This window comes from Tubulanus polymorphus, chromosome 12, assembly GCF_964204645.1.
Source record: "Tubulanus polymorphus chromosome 12, tnTubPoly1.2, whole genome shotgun sequence".
Classification (NCBI taxonomy): Eukaryota; Metazoa; Nemertea; class Palaeonemertea; order Tubulaniformes; family Tubulanidae; genus Tubulanus; species Tubulanus polymorphus.
In genome coordinates, this window is record NC_134036.1 from 5,594,362 (window position 1) to 5,611,854 (window position 17,493).

General features: G+C 37.8%; 1 protein-coding gene across 1 annotated transcript; it reads right to left on the reverse strand.

The window, feature by feature from the left end:
• Positions 1-8,119: 8,119 nt before the first annotated feature.
• LOC141914216 (juvenile hormone acid O-methyltransferase-like) lies at positions 8,120-10,214 on the reverse strand. Its single transcript, XM_074805482.1, has 4 exons — positions 9,739-10,214; positions 8,943-9,233; positions 8,530-8,701; positions 8,120-8,289 (listed from the first exon to the last, which is right to left on the reverse strand). Exons 1-4 carry the CDS (start codon positions 9,931-9,933, stop codon positions 8,120-8,122), a joined length of 828 nt encoding a protein of 275 aa, XP_074661583.1. The 5' UTR covers positions 9,934-10,214.
• Between the last annotated feature and the right edge of the window lie 7,279 nt (positions 10,215-17,493).

Here is a 17,493-nt window from a genome sequence, read left to right on the forward strand (position 1 = left end):
ATGTACCATAGAAATGGTACATGGAGCGGTGAATAAAATCCTAATCCTAATCCTAATCATAATCCTTGCTGTGGAAATAGAGGACTCGACGACAGTTTTACAAACAAGAACTATCAAAACGTGAATGCATTACCTTTGAAGACATTTTCCACGAGTACGTGTACAACGATGCGACCAGACGATAGCAGTTTATACAGCGAAAATAATATTCGATTAAACTATTTAAATAATGCAGACGTTTCAATCGGTTTCAATTCTCTTTGTCTCTATCACTCAGACGCACTAGAATCGGTATCGTATATCACCATCGCCCGATATCATATGTATTGCAGTTTAGCAGCTGTGTTAGGAGTGTTAAGAATTTTTCTTTGTTTTCGATTTAGAAATACTAAACAATTTAAACTATAAGTATAGATTCTAAAGATACGTCTTCTAGATAAGAGTGATGTAGTTCTCAAACCTACGAATTCATCGAAATTGCGATGGTCGTCATTTGTAAATGATTGGAATTTTACAAATCGCTGGCTTCATTGAGAATGAGAAAAGTCGTCATTACTATATAATCATAATCTAATGGAATCATTTCGAATCACGAAAGCCATAGTAAACTAGAGAGTCGTCATGGACACTTAACAATATTTTACAGAATGAATCGTTGACATAATCGAAAACGATAAATTCGCAGAAAACCCAGTTATTTGTCTGATGATTTTTCTTTTCTTTCCCTTTTTCAGCATGCGAGGATCCATAAAGTGTATATACATTCGTCTAACAGCTTGTAATCGTAATTAAACTCTTGCAGAAATAAAACCGACGCCCTCGAAGCAAAACATCATATGTACATACAGCTCATCCTATTTTTACGTAGTACCGGTAACTTACAGAGAACACCGTCAAGAAATAAAGAACTGCCGTGGATCACTTGACATTTGTGTAGATTCTCGTGTACGGTTACGTTGTAACGTCATTTTCATGTCAAAGAAATGTCCAAACCAGGTATCTATTTCAGAAACATTCTCCATTTACTGTGATTATGAAATCCAGTTCGAAAACCGCAGCAATGAATTTTTAGTTCGAATGTGAACAGGAGCGGGAACTCGATTAATCGCTGCTTTGCAACTACTAGATTTCAGTCTTCGTTTATGAGTCCATATTTCATTTTCCTTCCATTAGTGGAACTAGCAGTATCAAATACAATTGTTTTAAATCTAAGCCTATATTTATTGAGAATATTACGGAATACCATATCTTCAGCCAGTCTGTAGAAACCCTTTGATGCTGTTTTGCAGCTATATTTGTTTTCCCCATTCATTTCCTTTTTTACATTACTGCCTATCGCTTCTGCATTCTGAGAACTGCGATGTCACTATAGACGAAGGGTGAACGAATACTTTGTAAAAACCGCTTATAACTCCTATTATTTCTGCAAAATTAATAATACTCACTTTTCACAGCTGATTAATTTCACTGCTTATGATAACATTTGACGGTAACATACGATACCGGTTCGAGTACGTATGAGTGATAGAGGGTGTTTGAACAGCTAAAACATCTGCATCAATTCAAAATTTGTATTGATTATGAACTGTCACTCGGTCTCGGGCTCTCTCCGTTCCTGTTCAACCTGCCAACGTGTTGATATGCGTGAAGTAGAATAGAAATATACACCACATCGACTGCACCAATGCGAGAAATCTACGGAAGAACATACTAACATATTTACATACTTACCCTGGTGTCGTGCTAATCGATTCAATGAGTCGTTTAGTTGAGCCTTTCGATACGCAGGTAATCGTACAAAAATCTAATTAAAGCGATCTCACCACTACCGCAGCCTAAATCCAATACATTCCTGTAACCAATGGTCGATAAAACTTTAGCGGCCCAACTTCTCGTGCCAGCGCTAGCATTCGAATAAAGTTCCGCGTTCGGATTCATTCCGGTGCTTTCTTATTCGTGCGCGAACGTATTGCTAAGATTGCGCGAATTGTTTCGAAATCTTGCAGTAGTGAAAAAAATGAACTATCAACGCGTTCATGCATTATACGTTTGGAGAAATGTTTCTCCGATTCTCAAGATCTCGGCTCAATAGCGTTTGCAAAGTCCACAGAATTCTATTCAACCACGTGTACGTGTACAATATCGTCCAATAATGTAACATCGTAATGAAAATAAATTTCAATTTCAATTTCAATTTTACAACGGTGCGACCAGACGATTTATATAGAGAGAAATGGATATTTAATCAAACTGTTGAAATAATGCGGCTGATTCGATTGCTTTCAATTCTCTTTAGCTCTATTACTCAGACGTACTCAAATCGGTATCGTGCATCATATGTGCTAGGTGCATTAACAGTTTTGTTTGTTTCCAAGTTATAAATACGAAATCGTTTAAACTATCATAATAAATTCTTAATCACACGTCTACTAAAGCGGCATAATTCTGGAATCTCTGAAACCGTCGAGACGGAGACGGTCGTCATTAAGTAATTGATTCCTCGTTTACAAAATTGTTGAAGTTTTGAGAATTGAACGACTGAGTGATAGAAGGAACATCTGTGTAATTTCATCATTTTAACTAAAATATAAAGTCTCCGCTCGAGAAAGGGCTGACTTTTATAGACACATTTGTTTACGTACATGTCGGAATTTCAAACGTTGTAAACATTTCAACTAAAACGCGCCATAGCCTTACAAAGGCTTATAGGATATACACGAAAGTATCAAAGTCGTTACATGTTACTCATGGCAGACATGTTTAGGGTAATGGTACTAATCTGCTGGTTTTAGTAGTAGGAGCTCCCATATGTTTAAATTCATTAGGTTCTGTTTTGCGCAATTATTCATCAACTTTTTGCGTACATTCTCGAGGCAGGCAGAGTTAAAAACCGATTCGCATAGATCCTCCAACAGCCTCTGGGGTGTTTTCTCTTTTCATGGAAATGGAAGATTATTGTTAGACGTCGGCTGTATCGTCGAGGGAAATACGCCAACACGAGACTTATGTCGTCAAAACGAGAATAAAGTCGTGAAAATGAGAATTAAGTCGTCAAACCGAGATTAAACTCGTCAAGTCAAGAATAATGTCTTCAAAACGAGAATAAAGTCGTTGAAATCGAGAATAACCTCGTCAAAACGACAAAAAGTCACCAAAAAAAAACAAATTAGATGCTGCTTCTACGGCGTTAGAAGCATCATTGGTTATAATATCGTTAAGAGCCCTCTCGTCGAGGGGGCCCAAAGATGAAACAGACATAGAGATGCTTAAGGTTATCACCTGCCATAATGATTTAGTCACGATCCATCGTGGTTAGTAATTCGGTCACAATAAAAGGGTTTAATACGCTTCGTGAAATCGATCCACGATCAGTAAAAGTAATACGTTCAAATATCAATTACTGCACACAATCTGATAGAAATTACTGCCTTTACCTTTTGATTATCTTCAATTTCTGTCGTTGTCCCGATAGGCCTCTCGTACTGTACAGCGCATTGCTATATTTTTCTTTTTTTTCGATTGGTACCTGTATAAAGCAAAATAATATGATCTTAAAAATATATGTGTGGTATTGGTTACGCTGAACATCCAAAATCATGGTCTCATTTTTGAATTTAAAAGTCAAGTTAAATCCTATCTTATAAATTTAAATTACAATAAATAAGAACTGGGTGCAGTCCACAGAGTTTAGCAGTTTCGAGAAAGACGGATTGATTTGGAGTTAACTCGATGAAAATCGACTGGTTTTTTTACTTCAGCATTTTTCTAACAGCGTTACAACCGGGTTCTTTTCTGGTTCTCACAAAAAATGATCATATCCTAAACCGATTTGAGATCAACGGAATCGATGAATGAATCCAATCGATTCCTTTTTAGGTAGACCTTTTTGGTGAAACTGGACCCAGAGTGTACATTCAGCTCATCCCCGTGACGTTCGAACTCGAACGCGATTAACTAGTTATCTGTTTTCGTCAATAATTTCTTGATCAAATGCGTCAGCTCGAAAATATGCATATTTTATTCTGTATTCTCACTGGTCGGTAGTACTTGAAGTACCTTTGTATTTTTCTTTGTAAAATACATACAATCAGTGTATAGTTCTGTCCCATTGCATTGTTTAATTTTATAGTCTCTTATGATGTCTAATTGAAAATACTTATATTAAAAATAAGTAAAACACTTGACTTTGTATACCCCTCGTGTCGACACGTGGAATAATTCCATTTCAATTTCAATTACTCTGACAAAACGGGGCCATCGATCTATTTCCCTTCACCGAGGAATCATAATCGTTCGCGTCGAATAGAAAAAAAACAAAAATCGAGAAACGAAACGAAACGAAACAAAACGAGACGAAAATAGATGTTAAACATGTTTTAATTTAAAGTCACCAGGATTATACCCTCGATAGCGAATCTTCCAGTCTGACCCACAACCAGGACACATCCGAACCTCACACTTTGCCTTGCAATCTTTATACTTAGGAAAATCGTAATTATAATAAGGACTGCAGTAGCCGCAGTTCCTGTTGACGCAAAGGGAACACATGAAAAACCCACTTGAATTAGCAAAACCAGTGACCATCAAAACAAAAAATAACAGATACTGAAAATAGAATAAATCAGGTGTTGTACATTTCTGTGAAAAGTACGTTATTCATACAAAAAATACACGATCCCTAAAGTGTTTCAATTCACACATACACACACGCACGCACGCACGCACGCACGCGCGCACACACACACACACACACACACATGAATGCGTAAACGGAAGAGGACTGAGGCGAGGAGAAGACTCCGCTGTGGCCTGATAGCCACACGGTGATTCAACCCGTGGTAGATAAGGATCAACCATTGTTTTACTTGTGTGCAGTAGATCATACTACTGCGACAACACAGGCATTAACCCACGGCGAAACGGGATTCACCATATGTCGCTAGTGTGCGGTAAAACGTGGCCTACTGCGCAACGGGATGTTTAGCTCAGGACGTGACCGGGTGTCGCTAGCGAATATATATTTATAGAAATATAAATTACAAACAAGAACTATGCATTTACCTTCGATGACATGTTTCTCCGATTCGCTAGATCTCAACTCAAACGTGTTTGTGAAGTCTACAAATTCCTTCTGACAACCGCGTGTACGTGTACAACGGTGCGACCAAACGATAGCGGTTTATATGGAGAGACATAATATTTTGATCGAACTATTGAAATCAAGCAGACGTTTCAATTGGGTTCAATTCTCTTTGTCTCTATCACTCAGACGCACTCGAATCGGTATCGTATATCACCATCGCCCGATATCATATGCGTTAAATTTTAGCAGCTGTGTTAGGAGTATTAAGAATTTTTCGATGTTTCCGAGTTAATTATACTAAACATTTTAAACTATTATCATATGTTCTTCAATAGCCGTCTTCTAGATAAGAGTGATATCGTTCTCGAATCTTCGAATTCATCGAGACTGCGACGGTCGTCATTTGTAAATGAGTTGAATTTTACAAATCGCTGGCTTTATTGTTATTGAGAAAAGTCGTCGCTATATAATCATAAAATCTAATGGAATCATATTGAATCAAAAAAGCCACTGTGAAGATCGTCGTAGTTATTTCACAGAGTAGTTGACGTATTCGAAAACGAGAAATTCGCAGAAAACCCAGTTATTTTTGGTTATTTCGCGCAGCTTCTTAACGTTGTATTAGATTATGGCTGGAATATAACAAGGCTCTTTGAACGAGTGAATTCTATGTACACAGTCCATCCTATTTTAAAGCAGTTACTGAGAACAGAAATAAAACCGTGGATCACTTGATATTTGTGTAGGAAATCTCGTGCAGGCTTATGTTTGTGCGTCAAAGAAATGTTTCCGAGAATATCTTAACCGGGTATTTATTTCATTAACATTGACATTTTCTTTGATAACGAAATCCAGTTCGAATCCGCAGCAATGAATTTTTAGTGCGAATGTGAACTGGCGCGGAAAGTCGGTATCGCCGCTTTGTAACTACTTGATTTCTTCGTTTCAGAGTCCATATTTCATAATCCTTTCATAAGTGTTGGGGGACTAACAGAAACATGCATTTCGAATAAACTTGTAAACTCTAAGCCTACATTTATTGAGAACATTAGAGAATACGGTACGATCATTTTTGCCAATTTTCAGAAACTTTTCGACGCTACTTTTCGACGCTGCTTTGCAGCTATGTTTGTTTTTTTTTTTCATTTCCTTTCCCCCATTCTACATAACTGCATGTTCGCGAAATCAATTGTGAATTCAATTTGGTTTCTAAAACAGACAAGTTACTAAACACGATCTTATCACTCCCTATCGCTTCAAAATTCTGAGAACCGCGATGTCGCTATAGAGGAAGGGTCAACGAAGAAGCAGTAGAAAACGCTTTATACTCGTATGACATAATCGTAACATACGATACCGGTTCGAGTGCGTCTGAGTGATAGAGGGAATTTGAACAGATAAAACATCTGCATCACTTCACACAATTGTTATTGATTATGAACTGTCACTCACTCTCCGGTTCTCTCCCTCCCTCTCTATTCCAACGGCAAACTCGTTCATATGCGTGAAGCGGAATAGTAGAATAGGAATAAACATTACATCGACTTCACTAATGCCCGAAATCTGAGATCTAAACAGTCGCGAAAGGTTTGATAATAATTCATTAATGATTTATTCTAATATCTATTTATACAATGTGCTCATTGGCTTTACACCATATATATTAATAGCAATAAACATTACATCGACTTTTCCAATGCCAGATATTTGAAATCTACACAGTCGCGAAAGGTTTTAATAATAATTCTATAATAATTTATTCTGCCTAAAATCCATATACAATATGCGCATTGGCTTAAAATCATATATAAAGGGGAACAGAGGAACAGAAAACTAAATCGAGTTTTATTAAAAGCTTTGATAGTTCCAGATAATTCCCTTTATTTCACAATATGTTCAACTGTCTATTTACTGCGGAAGGACATAACAGCCAACAGTAAGGAGCATGGATACATGATCGTCAACCAAAATTTAAATGCAATGCTATCAGAATTAACCTATTCAAAATATCCCCACAAAGCATTGTCGTGAAAAAATAGTATTCTTGCAATTCCACATCAGCATTAGTCTAATAACACGCCCTTTTAACCGAAGACAAATTCTTTATCTAGTAAAGTCTGAGCCTCATATTTCAGAAAAGGATTTTGTATCTTAAAGAATTCGTCAGTATTATGATTGTGTTGAGACTAGAAGATACACAATATCCGTGTAAGATGATAACGAGAGAAATCCCGCAACGAATTCAGCAAAAACGTACGGTGGCTGATAAGGGCCAAATGCATTGATTTTTACACGACCTCGATTATAGAAAAATGCAAAACGAAACCTATAGAGCAAAAACGAATTTTTCGTTTTTGCTCCATAATATTCGTTTTTGCGCCCTAGCAAAAACGAACTTTCGTATTTGCTCTATTGAATTATTTTTCATATGACCTTGATTATAGAAAAATGCAAAATGAAAATCCATAAAGCAAAAAATGGTTCGTTTTTGCCGAACTTTACTGCGCAAAAACGAAAAATCATGGAGCAAGAACGAATATTTTCGTTTTTGCTCTATAATATTTCCTTTTTGCGCGGTAGCGAAGCGAAAGTTCGTTTTTTGCTACGGTGCAAAAACGAATTTTATGGCGCAAAAACGAGATGATCGGGTCGCAAGTCGACCTGAGCTTAGCTTTCTTCTACATACGATTAATCCTGCCATCCAGCAAAATATGAATGCATGTATTATGCGTTTTTTTGTACGTTTGACGTTTGTACCGCTATGACCGTCAGCATTTAGCCTCGAGTTTGTCAAATGAATTTCAAGTAAAATGACGCGAATCATGATTAATAAGTAGACTGAGACAACCTAAGGGGTCAACTAATGCTTAAGCATATCGGTCAGAGTGAGCTGATAATCAGTGATCCTACACGAGACACGTGGAGTTATACACATTGATATAAGTCGGGAATTATGAGCGGAAGATATCATTTAAAAGATAGATCCATATGATCACCGCGTACTTCACGATATATTTCCAATAAATATGTTTATCGCTAAGATATGATTTGCAGGTGGACCACAACAGCGGAAGCTGCCATGTGTAACGTGCCATTTTCATCGACTGGAACTTTTCCCAGATAAACACCGAGCGCGTCGTCCATGAACTCGGCTAGTTTCGATTCGGGAATTCGTTTTACGTGCGGTAAAATTGCGCCGAACCATTCTGAAAAAAATAACACGATATGTAATAATAGTAGAACGTTCTTTGTTTCGCTATCATCGAAGTATGGTTAAAATCATTGTCACGGTCCAAATAAGGCCCGGAACAATTAACTCGAGCTTGATTCGTTCCAATTCGCGGCCCGGACCAAATCGTCTCCGTGTGACCGCGCCTGAAGTCTCGCGACGCCAACGGGTCCGGAAAACAAATGAGGGAGGATGTTTTCAGTTATGGTTCACTAACGTTTTGCAGATTCGCGATCGGAAAATGTGTAATCACGAGTTGTGATTTCACAACGTTTAACAGCGAACCCCAATGATTCAGCCATTCGGCGATATCCACTGACTATATTTGGAGACCTCCATTCACTGTATTCCTCCCAGCTCGGCTCCAACGACCAGTCCGGTGTAAATCCCTACAGAAAAATAACTCGTCATTAGATCTGACTATGAAATTAAAAACCTTTCAAAAATGAATGTCCTTATAAGGTAATGCATCATTCGAAAGATAAAATTGCTCTATCAACATTTTTTATAGCATATTTAAATCGTAAATCGGTCGAACGGTTAAGCTGCTAGCTTTGGAGAGAACCGTCATTATCAACATAATCTGCACTCAGATGGTTACAACATTTCACACTGATGAATGAGTCATACCTGGAAATACGGAGACCATTTTTCCAATTTGTCTACATCGCACATGTGAACCATCATTGATGACGTAATCAGCACGAGGACGACTTCCCCGTTAACGGAGAGTAGACGTTTTATATTTTCCAAGTTCTTATATTGATTCGGAGTCCAGTGAAGAACCATGAACGACGTGACCAAGTCGAATTTCCGTCGCCAGTCCGCTCCGTACGAGTCGGGATCGGTCAAGTCGGCGACCAGGTATTCGATTTTAGGATTCGGATTTTTCGAACGGGCGAAATCGACCATAGATTCGTACTGGAATGCGATAGTAAAACAAACTATATAGATAAATAAACGCGATGTTTTTTTTTCAATCCAGAATCAAATTCATTTTTCATTCATTGCTCGCGCATTTAGCAGGTCGGCCATTTTATGGTACAGCAAACATACAGCAAACATGCACACAAATTTTACCTCCCGTATAGAGACCACGGTGGGATCCCGGTTTGGCCATTGGCCGAAATCCCTGAGTTAGCTGATGTTTCCTTGTTACAACCAAAAGATTTATTTTTTGAATCGGAGAAATATCTAGGCCCGAAATATTACAATCCATTTATTTGAATGAGGTAAGGCAAAGTGATACAATATAGCACTCTAGCTGAATTCCCTGCGTTTAGCAGGTTTTGGTTAAGTTTGTCAAATTTGTCAAACCTGTGTCAATGCTGATTGGGCTAACGTAGGGTAACCTCTGAGCTGATGAACGATGCAGCTATGATATAACCCCCCCCCCCATCTGACCAACAAAGCAGACTGTATTTACCTTATCAAAAGCGGTAAGATGTTCGACGTTGTCCAATTTACTCAGTATGGTATTAGTGACTTCACCGCTACCGCAGCCTATATCCAATACATTACTGTAACCACCCGGCTTGAAATCAATGGTCGATAAAATATTAGCGGCCCAATTTCTGTTGCCGTCGCTAGCATTCGAATAAAGTTCCGCGTTCGGATTCATTCTGTATCTTCCGCAAGCAAGAACTTTAGATTGAATTAGATCGAGCGAAAATGTTCGAGATCTCGCGGAAGTGAAGAACAGAACCGCGATTACGAGTAAGAGTTTATGCGGGCGGTTTTGTGATTTTTTACGTTCTCTATAGAGAGCCGCTTTCAAAACGGATCGTGGCAATATAACGTAAGTTTCTATTGCGGTCGGGGAATAAAAAGTAGCGTTTGAATCGAAATGTCAACATAACTCTATTGATTTCCTTTCAAGAGGAAAGACTTGTCGCTTGTCTATTGAAACCATTCTTTAGAGATTTATTCGGCGTTATTAGGTAAAAAAAAAAAACATGACTGATATAATCTCGGAATTGGGACGAGCAAACGTATAAGACGAAGAATCGATTTTATCGATTAGAATATAGGTCAATAAATGTCTAGACTAATTCTTGAACGTCTAGCAACGTGAAAATATTATCACTATATCGCTATAAGCACGCGTCGGTGTGAACCGATGTACTACTCTGGATTTGCATACGCGAAACACTACTTGCTCCTCGAAATCTAAAAAGAATGACAGTTATAGAAACTACAAAAGAATACTGACGTTTTGACTCAATTCTATGCGAAAAAAAACTAGTCCTACCGTCGGTGTTTTACTCCGTAATCGAGGGATTTAATTTTCAATCGAATTATAGAAATTCGATTTAATTTCGATGCGCTTATAACGATGACGTAGTACACAGCGACTCACACAGAACCCGCAGACAACGCGGACTGGACATCGATGTGTGTAAACATTATTGTAACGGTTTTTAAGGCGACACAAATAGGACGCGAACAAAACGAATGCACGCCTATTTGAACAGAGCTTACATTATGCAAACTAATGCAAATCCTGTAGAATAGATGAGGCGATAATATGCGTCAGCTCGAAATCTGTTCTCGGTAAATACATTTCATATGCGTCAGCTCGAAAATATTCATCTTTTTCCTGCATTCGCACTGGTCGGCCGTACTTTCTCGAAAACCTTTCTATTTTCCTTGTAAAAGACATAAAATCCGTGTATAGTTCTTTTTCGTTTTATTGTGTATCTTAAAGTCTCTTATGATGTCGATTTGAAAATAGACTTCTTGAAGTAAATACTTGACTTTCTATAAACCTCGTCTCGAATTGATAGAATTACAATTTCATTAAAAATTTAGATTTCTCCTATAAAAAGGGGCGCATCGATCTATCTCGATCTATCCAAAAATGGGAGAAACGGAACGATAAAAAGATGTTAAACATTTTTCTTTTGTTTTTATTTGAAGTAACCAGGATTAAACTAGATAGATTGGTGTATCGATTTTTTAGAAGTTCAAAAGAAAGTTGAAATGGCCCGTTGAACATCTATCGATACAACGCGCATACAAACAGTTTCTCTTGCATACTCTGTACTTAGGATCATCCCAACGAAGATGAGGGCAGTCTCGCTTGCAACCTTCGTTGCACAAGAAACACATAAATGAAAATGAATCAGTGACCATCAGCAAAACTAAAACTACCACATACTGAAAATAAAGGAAATCATCAAGCGATGTACGTTTTCTGAGAACATTGTTTATCCAAATAAAACTCGATTGTTAACATGTTTCAATTCATACACAAATGGATGCAGAAACGGAAGAGTGCCGATGCGAGGAGAGGAGTCCACTCTGGCCTGGTGGGCACAAAGTCATGAGGATTCTACCCGTAGTAGATGATCATCCACCAGATGTATCACTTATGTACAGCAGATAATCAATTGCTGCGGCAACGACGGCTTTAACTCACGGCGAAATAGGATTCACCAGGTGTCGCTGGCAGAACATCGATGACAGGATAAAGCAGATTTCGAAATTCATGTTTGGCGATCAAGAGCTAGAGGTAGTTGAGGATTATGTATTGCTTGGAGTGAAATTTAACTGGACTGGTAGCTTTACAAAATCAAGAAAATACCCTTATGATAAAGCAACGAGAGCTATGTTTTCGATCGTTCAAAAAGGTTGGCGCTTCAAACTTCATGTAGATGTTGTGTTCAAGCTATTTGATATGTGTGTCGCTCCTATCGCTATGTATGGATGCGAGGTTTGGGGGTTATGAAAATCTTGATTTATTAGAGGATCTCCACACCATATTTGGACACAACAATTTATGGCGAACAGTAGGACCTTCTCAAGTCGAATAAAACACACTCTTCGTGATCAACACCTTCGAAATACCGTTTCAAAAGTAGATGCTAATCCGATATACATTAATTTTATGCAATACAAAAATGATATTGAATTAGAAAGGTATATTAGTGAACTTGACGAGGATTTAGTCCCCCCCCCCCCCCAAATAATAAGTATATCGTAAATAGAGTATGAATATATTATCAATGATTTTGTTATATTTTGAAGACAAGTTTATATTCTCTGTTAATTGTAAATATTGTATACTTTTTATAAGTCTCCCTCCATGTACCATAGAAATGGTACATGGAGCGGTGAATAAAATCCTAATCCTAATCCTAATCATAATCCTTGCTGTGGAAATAGAGGACTCGACGACAGTTTTACAAACAAGAACTATCAAAACGTTAATGCATTACCTTTGAAGACATTTTCCGCGAGTACGTGTACAACGATGCGACCAGACGATAGCAGTGTATACAGCGAGAAATAATATTCGATTAAACTATCTAAATAATGCAGACGTTTCAATTGGGTTCAATTCTCTTTGTCTCTATCACTCAGACGCACTAGAATCGGTATCGTATATCACCATCGCCCGATATCATATGTATTGCAGTTTAGCAGCTGTGTTAGGAGTGTTAAGAATTTTTCTTTGTTTTCGATTTAGAAATACTAAACAATTTAAACTATAAGTATAGATTCTAAAGATACGTCTTCTAGATAAGAGTGATGTAGTTCTCAAACCTACGAATTCATCGAAATTGCGATGGTCGTCATTTGTAAATGATTGGAATTTTACAAATCGCTGGCTTCATTGAGAATGAGAAAAGTCGTCATTACTATATAATCATAATCTAATGGAATCATTTCGAATCACGAAAGCCATAGTAAACTAGAGAGTCGTCATGGACACTTAACAATATTTTACAGAATGAATCGTTGACATAATCGAAAACGATAAATTCGCAGAAAACCCAGTTATTTGTCTGATGATTTTTCTTTTCTTTCCCTTTTTCAGCATGCGAGGATCCATAAAGTGTATATACATTCGTCTAACAGCTTGTAATCGTAATTAAACTCTTGCAGAAATAAAACCGACGCCCTCGAAGCAAAACATCATATGTACATACAGCTCATCCTATTTTTACGTAGTACCGGTAACTTACAGAGAACACCGTCAAGAAATAAAGAACTGCCGTGGATCACTTGACATTTGTGTAGATTCTCGTGTACGGTTACGTTGTAACGTCATTTTCATGTCAAAGAAATGTCCAAACCAGGTATCTATTTCAGAAACATTCTCCATTTACTGTGATTATGAAATCCAGTTCGAAAACCGCAGCAATGAATTTTTAGTTCGAATGTGAACAGGAGCGGGAACTCGATTAATCGCTGCTTTGCAACTACTAGATTTCAGTCTTCGTTTATGAGTCCATATTTCATTTTCCTTCCATTAGTGGAACTAGCAGTATCAAATACAATTGTTTTAAATCTAAGCCTATATTTATTGAGAATATTACGGAATACCATATCTTCAGCCAGTCTGTAGAAACCCTTTGATGCTGTTTTGCAGCTATATTTGTTTTCCCCATTCATTTCCTTTTTTACATTACTGCCTATCGCTTCTGCATTCTGAGAACTGCGATGTCACTATAGACGAAGGGTGAACGAATACTTTGTAAAAACCGCTTATAACTCCTATTATTTCTGCAAAATTAATAATACTCACTTTTCACAGCTGATTAATTTCACTGCTTATGATAACATTTGACGGTAACATACGATACCGGTTCGAGTACGTATGAGTGATAGAGGGTGTTTGAACAGCTAAAACATCTGCATCAATTCAAAATTTGTATTGATTATGAACTGTCACTCGGTCTCGGGCTCTCTCCGTTCCTGTTCAACCTGCCAACGTGTTGATATGCGTGAAGTAGAATAGAAATATACACCACATCGACTGCACCAATGCGAGAAATCTACGGAAGAACATACTAACATATTTACATACTTACCCTGGTGTCGTGCTAATCGATTCAATGAGTCGTTTAGTTGAGCCTTTCGATACGCAGGTAATCGTACAAAAATCTAATTAAAGCGATCTCACCACTACCGCAGCCTAAATCCAATACATTCCTGTAACCAATGGTCGATAAAACTTTAGCGGCCCAACTTCTCGTGCCAGCGCTAGCATTCGAATAAAGTTCCGCGTTCGGATTCATTCCGGTGCTTTCTTATTCGTGCGCGAACGTATTGCTAAGATTGCGCGAATTGTTTCGAAATCTTGCAGTAGTGAAAAAAATGAACTATCAACGCGTTCATGCATTATACGTTTGGAGAAATGTTTCTCCGATTCTCAAGATCTCGGCTCAATAGCGTTTGCAAAGTCCACAGAATTCTATTCAACCACGTGTACGTGTACAATATCGTCCAATAATGTAACATCGTAATGAAAATAAATTTCAATTTCAATTTCAATTTTACAACGGTGCGACCAGACGATTTATATAGAGAGAAATGGATATTTAATCAAACTGTTGAAATAATGCGGCTGATTCGATTGCTTTCAATTCTCTTTAGCTCTATTACTCAGACGTACTCAAATCGGTATCGTGCATCATATGTGCTAGGTGCATTAACAGTTTTGTTTGTTTCCAAGTTATAAATACGAAATCGTTTAAACTATCATAATAAATTCTTAATCACACGTCTACTAAAGCGGCATAATTCTGGAATCTCTGAAACCGTCGAGACGGAGACGGTCGTCATTAAGTAATTGATTCCTCGTTTACAAAATTGTTGAAGTTTTGAGAATTGAACGACTGAGTGATAGAAGGAACATCTGTGTAATTTCATCATTTTAACTAAAATATAAAGTCTCCGCTCGAGAAAGGGCTGACTTTTATAGACACATTTGTTTACGTACATGTCGGAATTTCAAACGTTGTAAACATTTCAACTAAAACGCGCCATAGCCTTACAAAGGCTTATAGGATATACACGAAAGTATCAAAGTCGTTACATGTTACTCATGGCAGACATGTTTAGGGTAATGGTACTAATCTGCTGGTTTTAGTAGTAGGAGCTCCCATATGTTTAAATTCATTAGGTTCTGTTTTGCGCAATTATTCATCAACTTTTTGCGTACATTCTCGAGGCAGGCAGAGTTAAAAACCGATTCGCATAGATCCTCCAACAGCCTCTGGGGTGTTTTCTCTTTTCATGGAAATGGAAGATTATTGTTAGACGTCGGCTGTATCGTCGAGGGAAATACGCCAACACGAGACTTATGTCGTCAAAACGAGAATAAAGTCGTGAAAATGAGAATTAAGTCGTCAAACCGAGATTAAACTCGTCAAGTCAAGAATAATGTCTTCAAAACGAGAATAAAGTCGTTGAAATCGAGAATAACCTCGTCAAAACGACAAAAAGTCACCAAAAAAAAACAAATTAGATGCTGCTTCTACGGCGTTAGAAGCATCATTGGTTATAATATCGTTAAGAGCCCTCTCGTCGAGGGGGCCCAAAGATGAAACAGACATAGAGATGCTTAAGGTTATCACCTGCCATAATGATTTAGTCACGATCCATCGTGGTTAGTAATTCGGTCACAATAAAAGGGTTTAATACGCTTCGTGAAATCGATCCACGATCAGTAAAAGTAATACGTTCAAATATCAATTACTGCACACAATCTGATAGAAATTACTGCCTTTACCTTTTGATTATCTTCAATTTCTGTCGTTGTCCCGATAGGCCTCTCGTACTGTACAGCGCATTGCTATATTTTTCTTTTTTTTCGATTGGTACCTGTATAAAGCAAAATAATATGATCTTAAAAATATATGTGTGGTATTGGTTACGCTGAACATCCAAAATCATGGTCTCATTTTTGAATTTAAAAGTCAAGTTAAATCCTATCTTATAAATTTAAATTACAATAAATAAGAACTGGGTGCAGTCCACAGAGTTTAGCAGTTTCGAGAAAGACGGATTGATTTGGAGTTAACTCGATGAAAATCGACTGGTTTTTTTACTTCAGCATTTTTCTAACAGCGTTACAACCGGGTTCTTTTCTGGTTCTCACAAAAAATGATCATATCCTAAACCGATTTGAGATCAACGGAATCGATGAATGAATCCAATCGATTCCTTTTTAGGTAGACCTTTTTGGTGAAACTGGACCCAGAGTGTACATTCAGCTCATCCCCGTGACGTTCGAACTCGAACGCGATTAACTAGTTATCTGTTTTCGTCAATAATTTCTTGATCAAATGCGTCAGCTCGAAAATATGCATATTTTATTCTGTATTCTCACTGGTCGGTAGTACTTGAAGTACCTTTGTATTTTTCTTTGTAAAATACATACAATCAGTGTATAGTTCTGTCCCATTGCATTGTTTAATTTTATAGTCTCTTATGATGTCTAATTGAAAATACTTATATTAAAAATAAGTAAAACACTTGACTTTGTATACCCCTCGTGTCGACACGTGGAATAATTCCATTTCAATTTCAATTACTCTGACAAAACGGGGCCATCGATCTATTTCCCTTCACCGAGGAATCATAATCGTTCGCGTCGAATAGAAAAAAAACAAAAATCGAGAAACGAAACGAAACGAAACAAAACGAGACGAAAATAGATGTTAAACATGTTTTAATTTAAAGTCACCAGGATTATACCCTCGATAGCGAATCTTCCAGTCTGACCCACAACCAGGACACATCCGAACCTCACACTTTGCCTTGCAATCTTTATACTTAGGAAAATCGTAATTATAATAAGGACTGCAGTAGCCGCAGTTCCTGTTGACGCAAAGGGAACACATGAAAAACCCACTTGAATTAGCAAAACCAGTGACCATCAAAACAAAAAATAACAGATACTGAAAATAGAATAAATCAGGTGTTGTACATTTCTGTGAAAAGTACGTTATTCATACAAAAAATACACGATCCCTAAAGTGTTTCAATTCACACATACACACACGCACGCACGCACGCACGCACGCGCGCACACACACACACACACACACACATGAATGCGTAAACGGAAGAGGACTGAGGCGAGGAGAAGACTCCGCTGTGGCCTGATAGCCACACGGTGATTCAACCCGTGGTAGATAAGGATCAACCATTGTTTTACTTGTGTGCAGTAGATCATACTACTGCGACAACACAGGCATTAACCCACGGCGAAACGGGATTCACCATATGTCGCTAGTGTGCGGTAAAACGTGGCCTACTGCGCAACGGGATGTTTAGCTCAGGACGTGACCGGGTGTCGCTAGCGAATATATATTTATAGAAATATAAATTACAAACAAGAACTATGCATTTACCTTCGATGACATGTTTCTCCGATTCGCTAGAT

Excerpts from the sequence above, each read along its gene's own strand:
- LOC141914216 (XM_074805482.1), bottom strand. The coding sequence starts at position 9,933 with ATGAATCCGAACGCGGAACTTTATTCGAATGCTAGCGACGGCAACAGA. Across the intron at positions 9,234-9,738 it reads ATCTTACCGCTTTTGATAAG|TACGAATCTATGGTCGATTT; the intron begins GTAAATACAGTC and ends ATCGCATTCCAG. Across the intron at positions 8,290-8,529 it reads CGATCGCGAATCTGCAAAAC|AATGGTTCGGCGCAATTTTA; the intron begins GTTAGTGAACCA and ends TATTTTTTTCAG.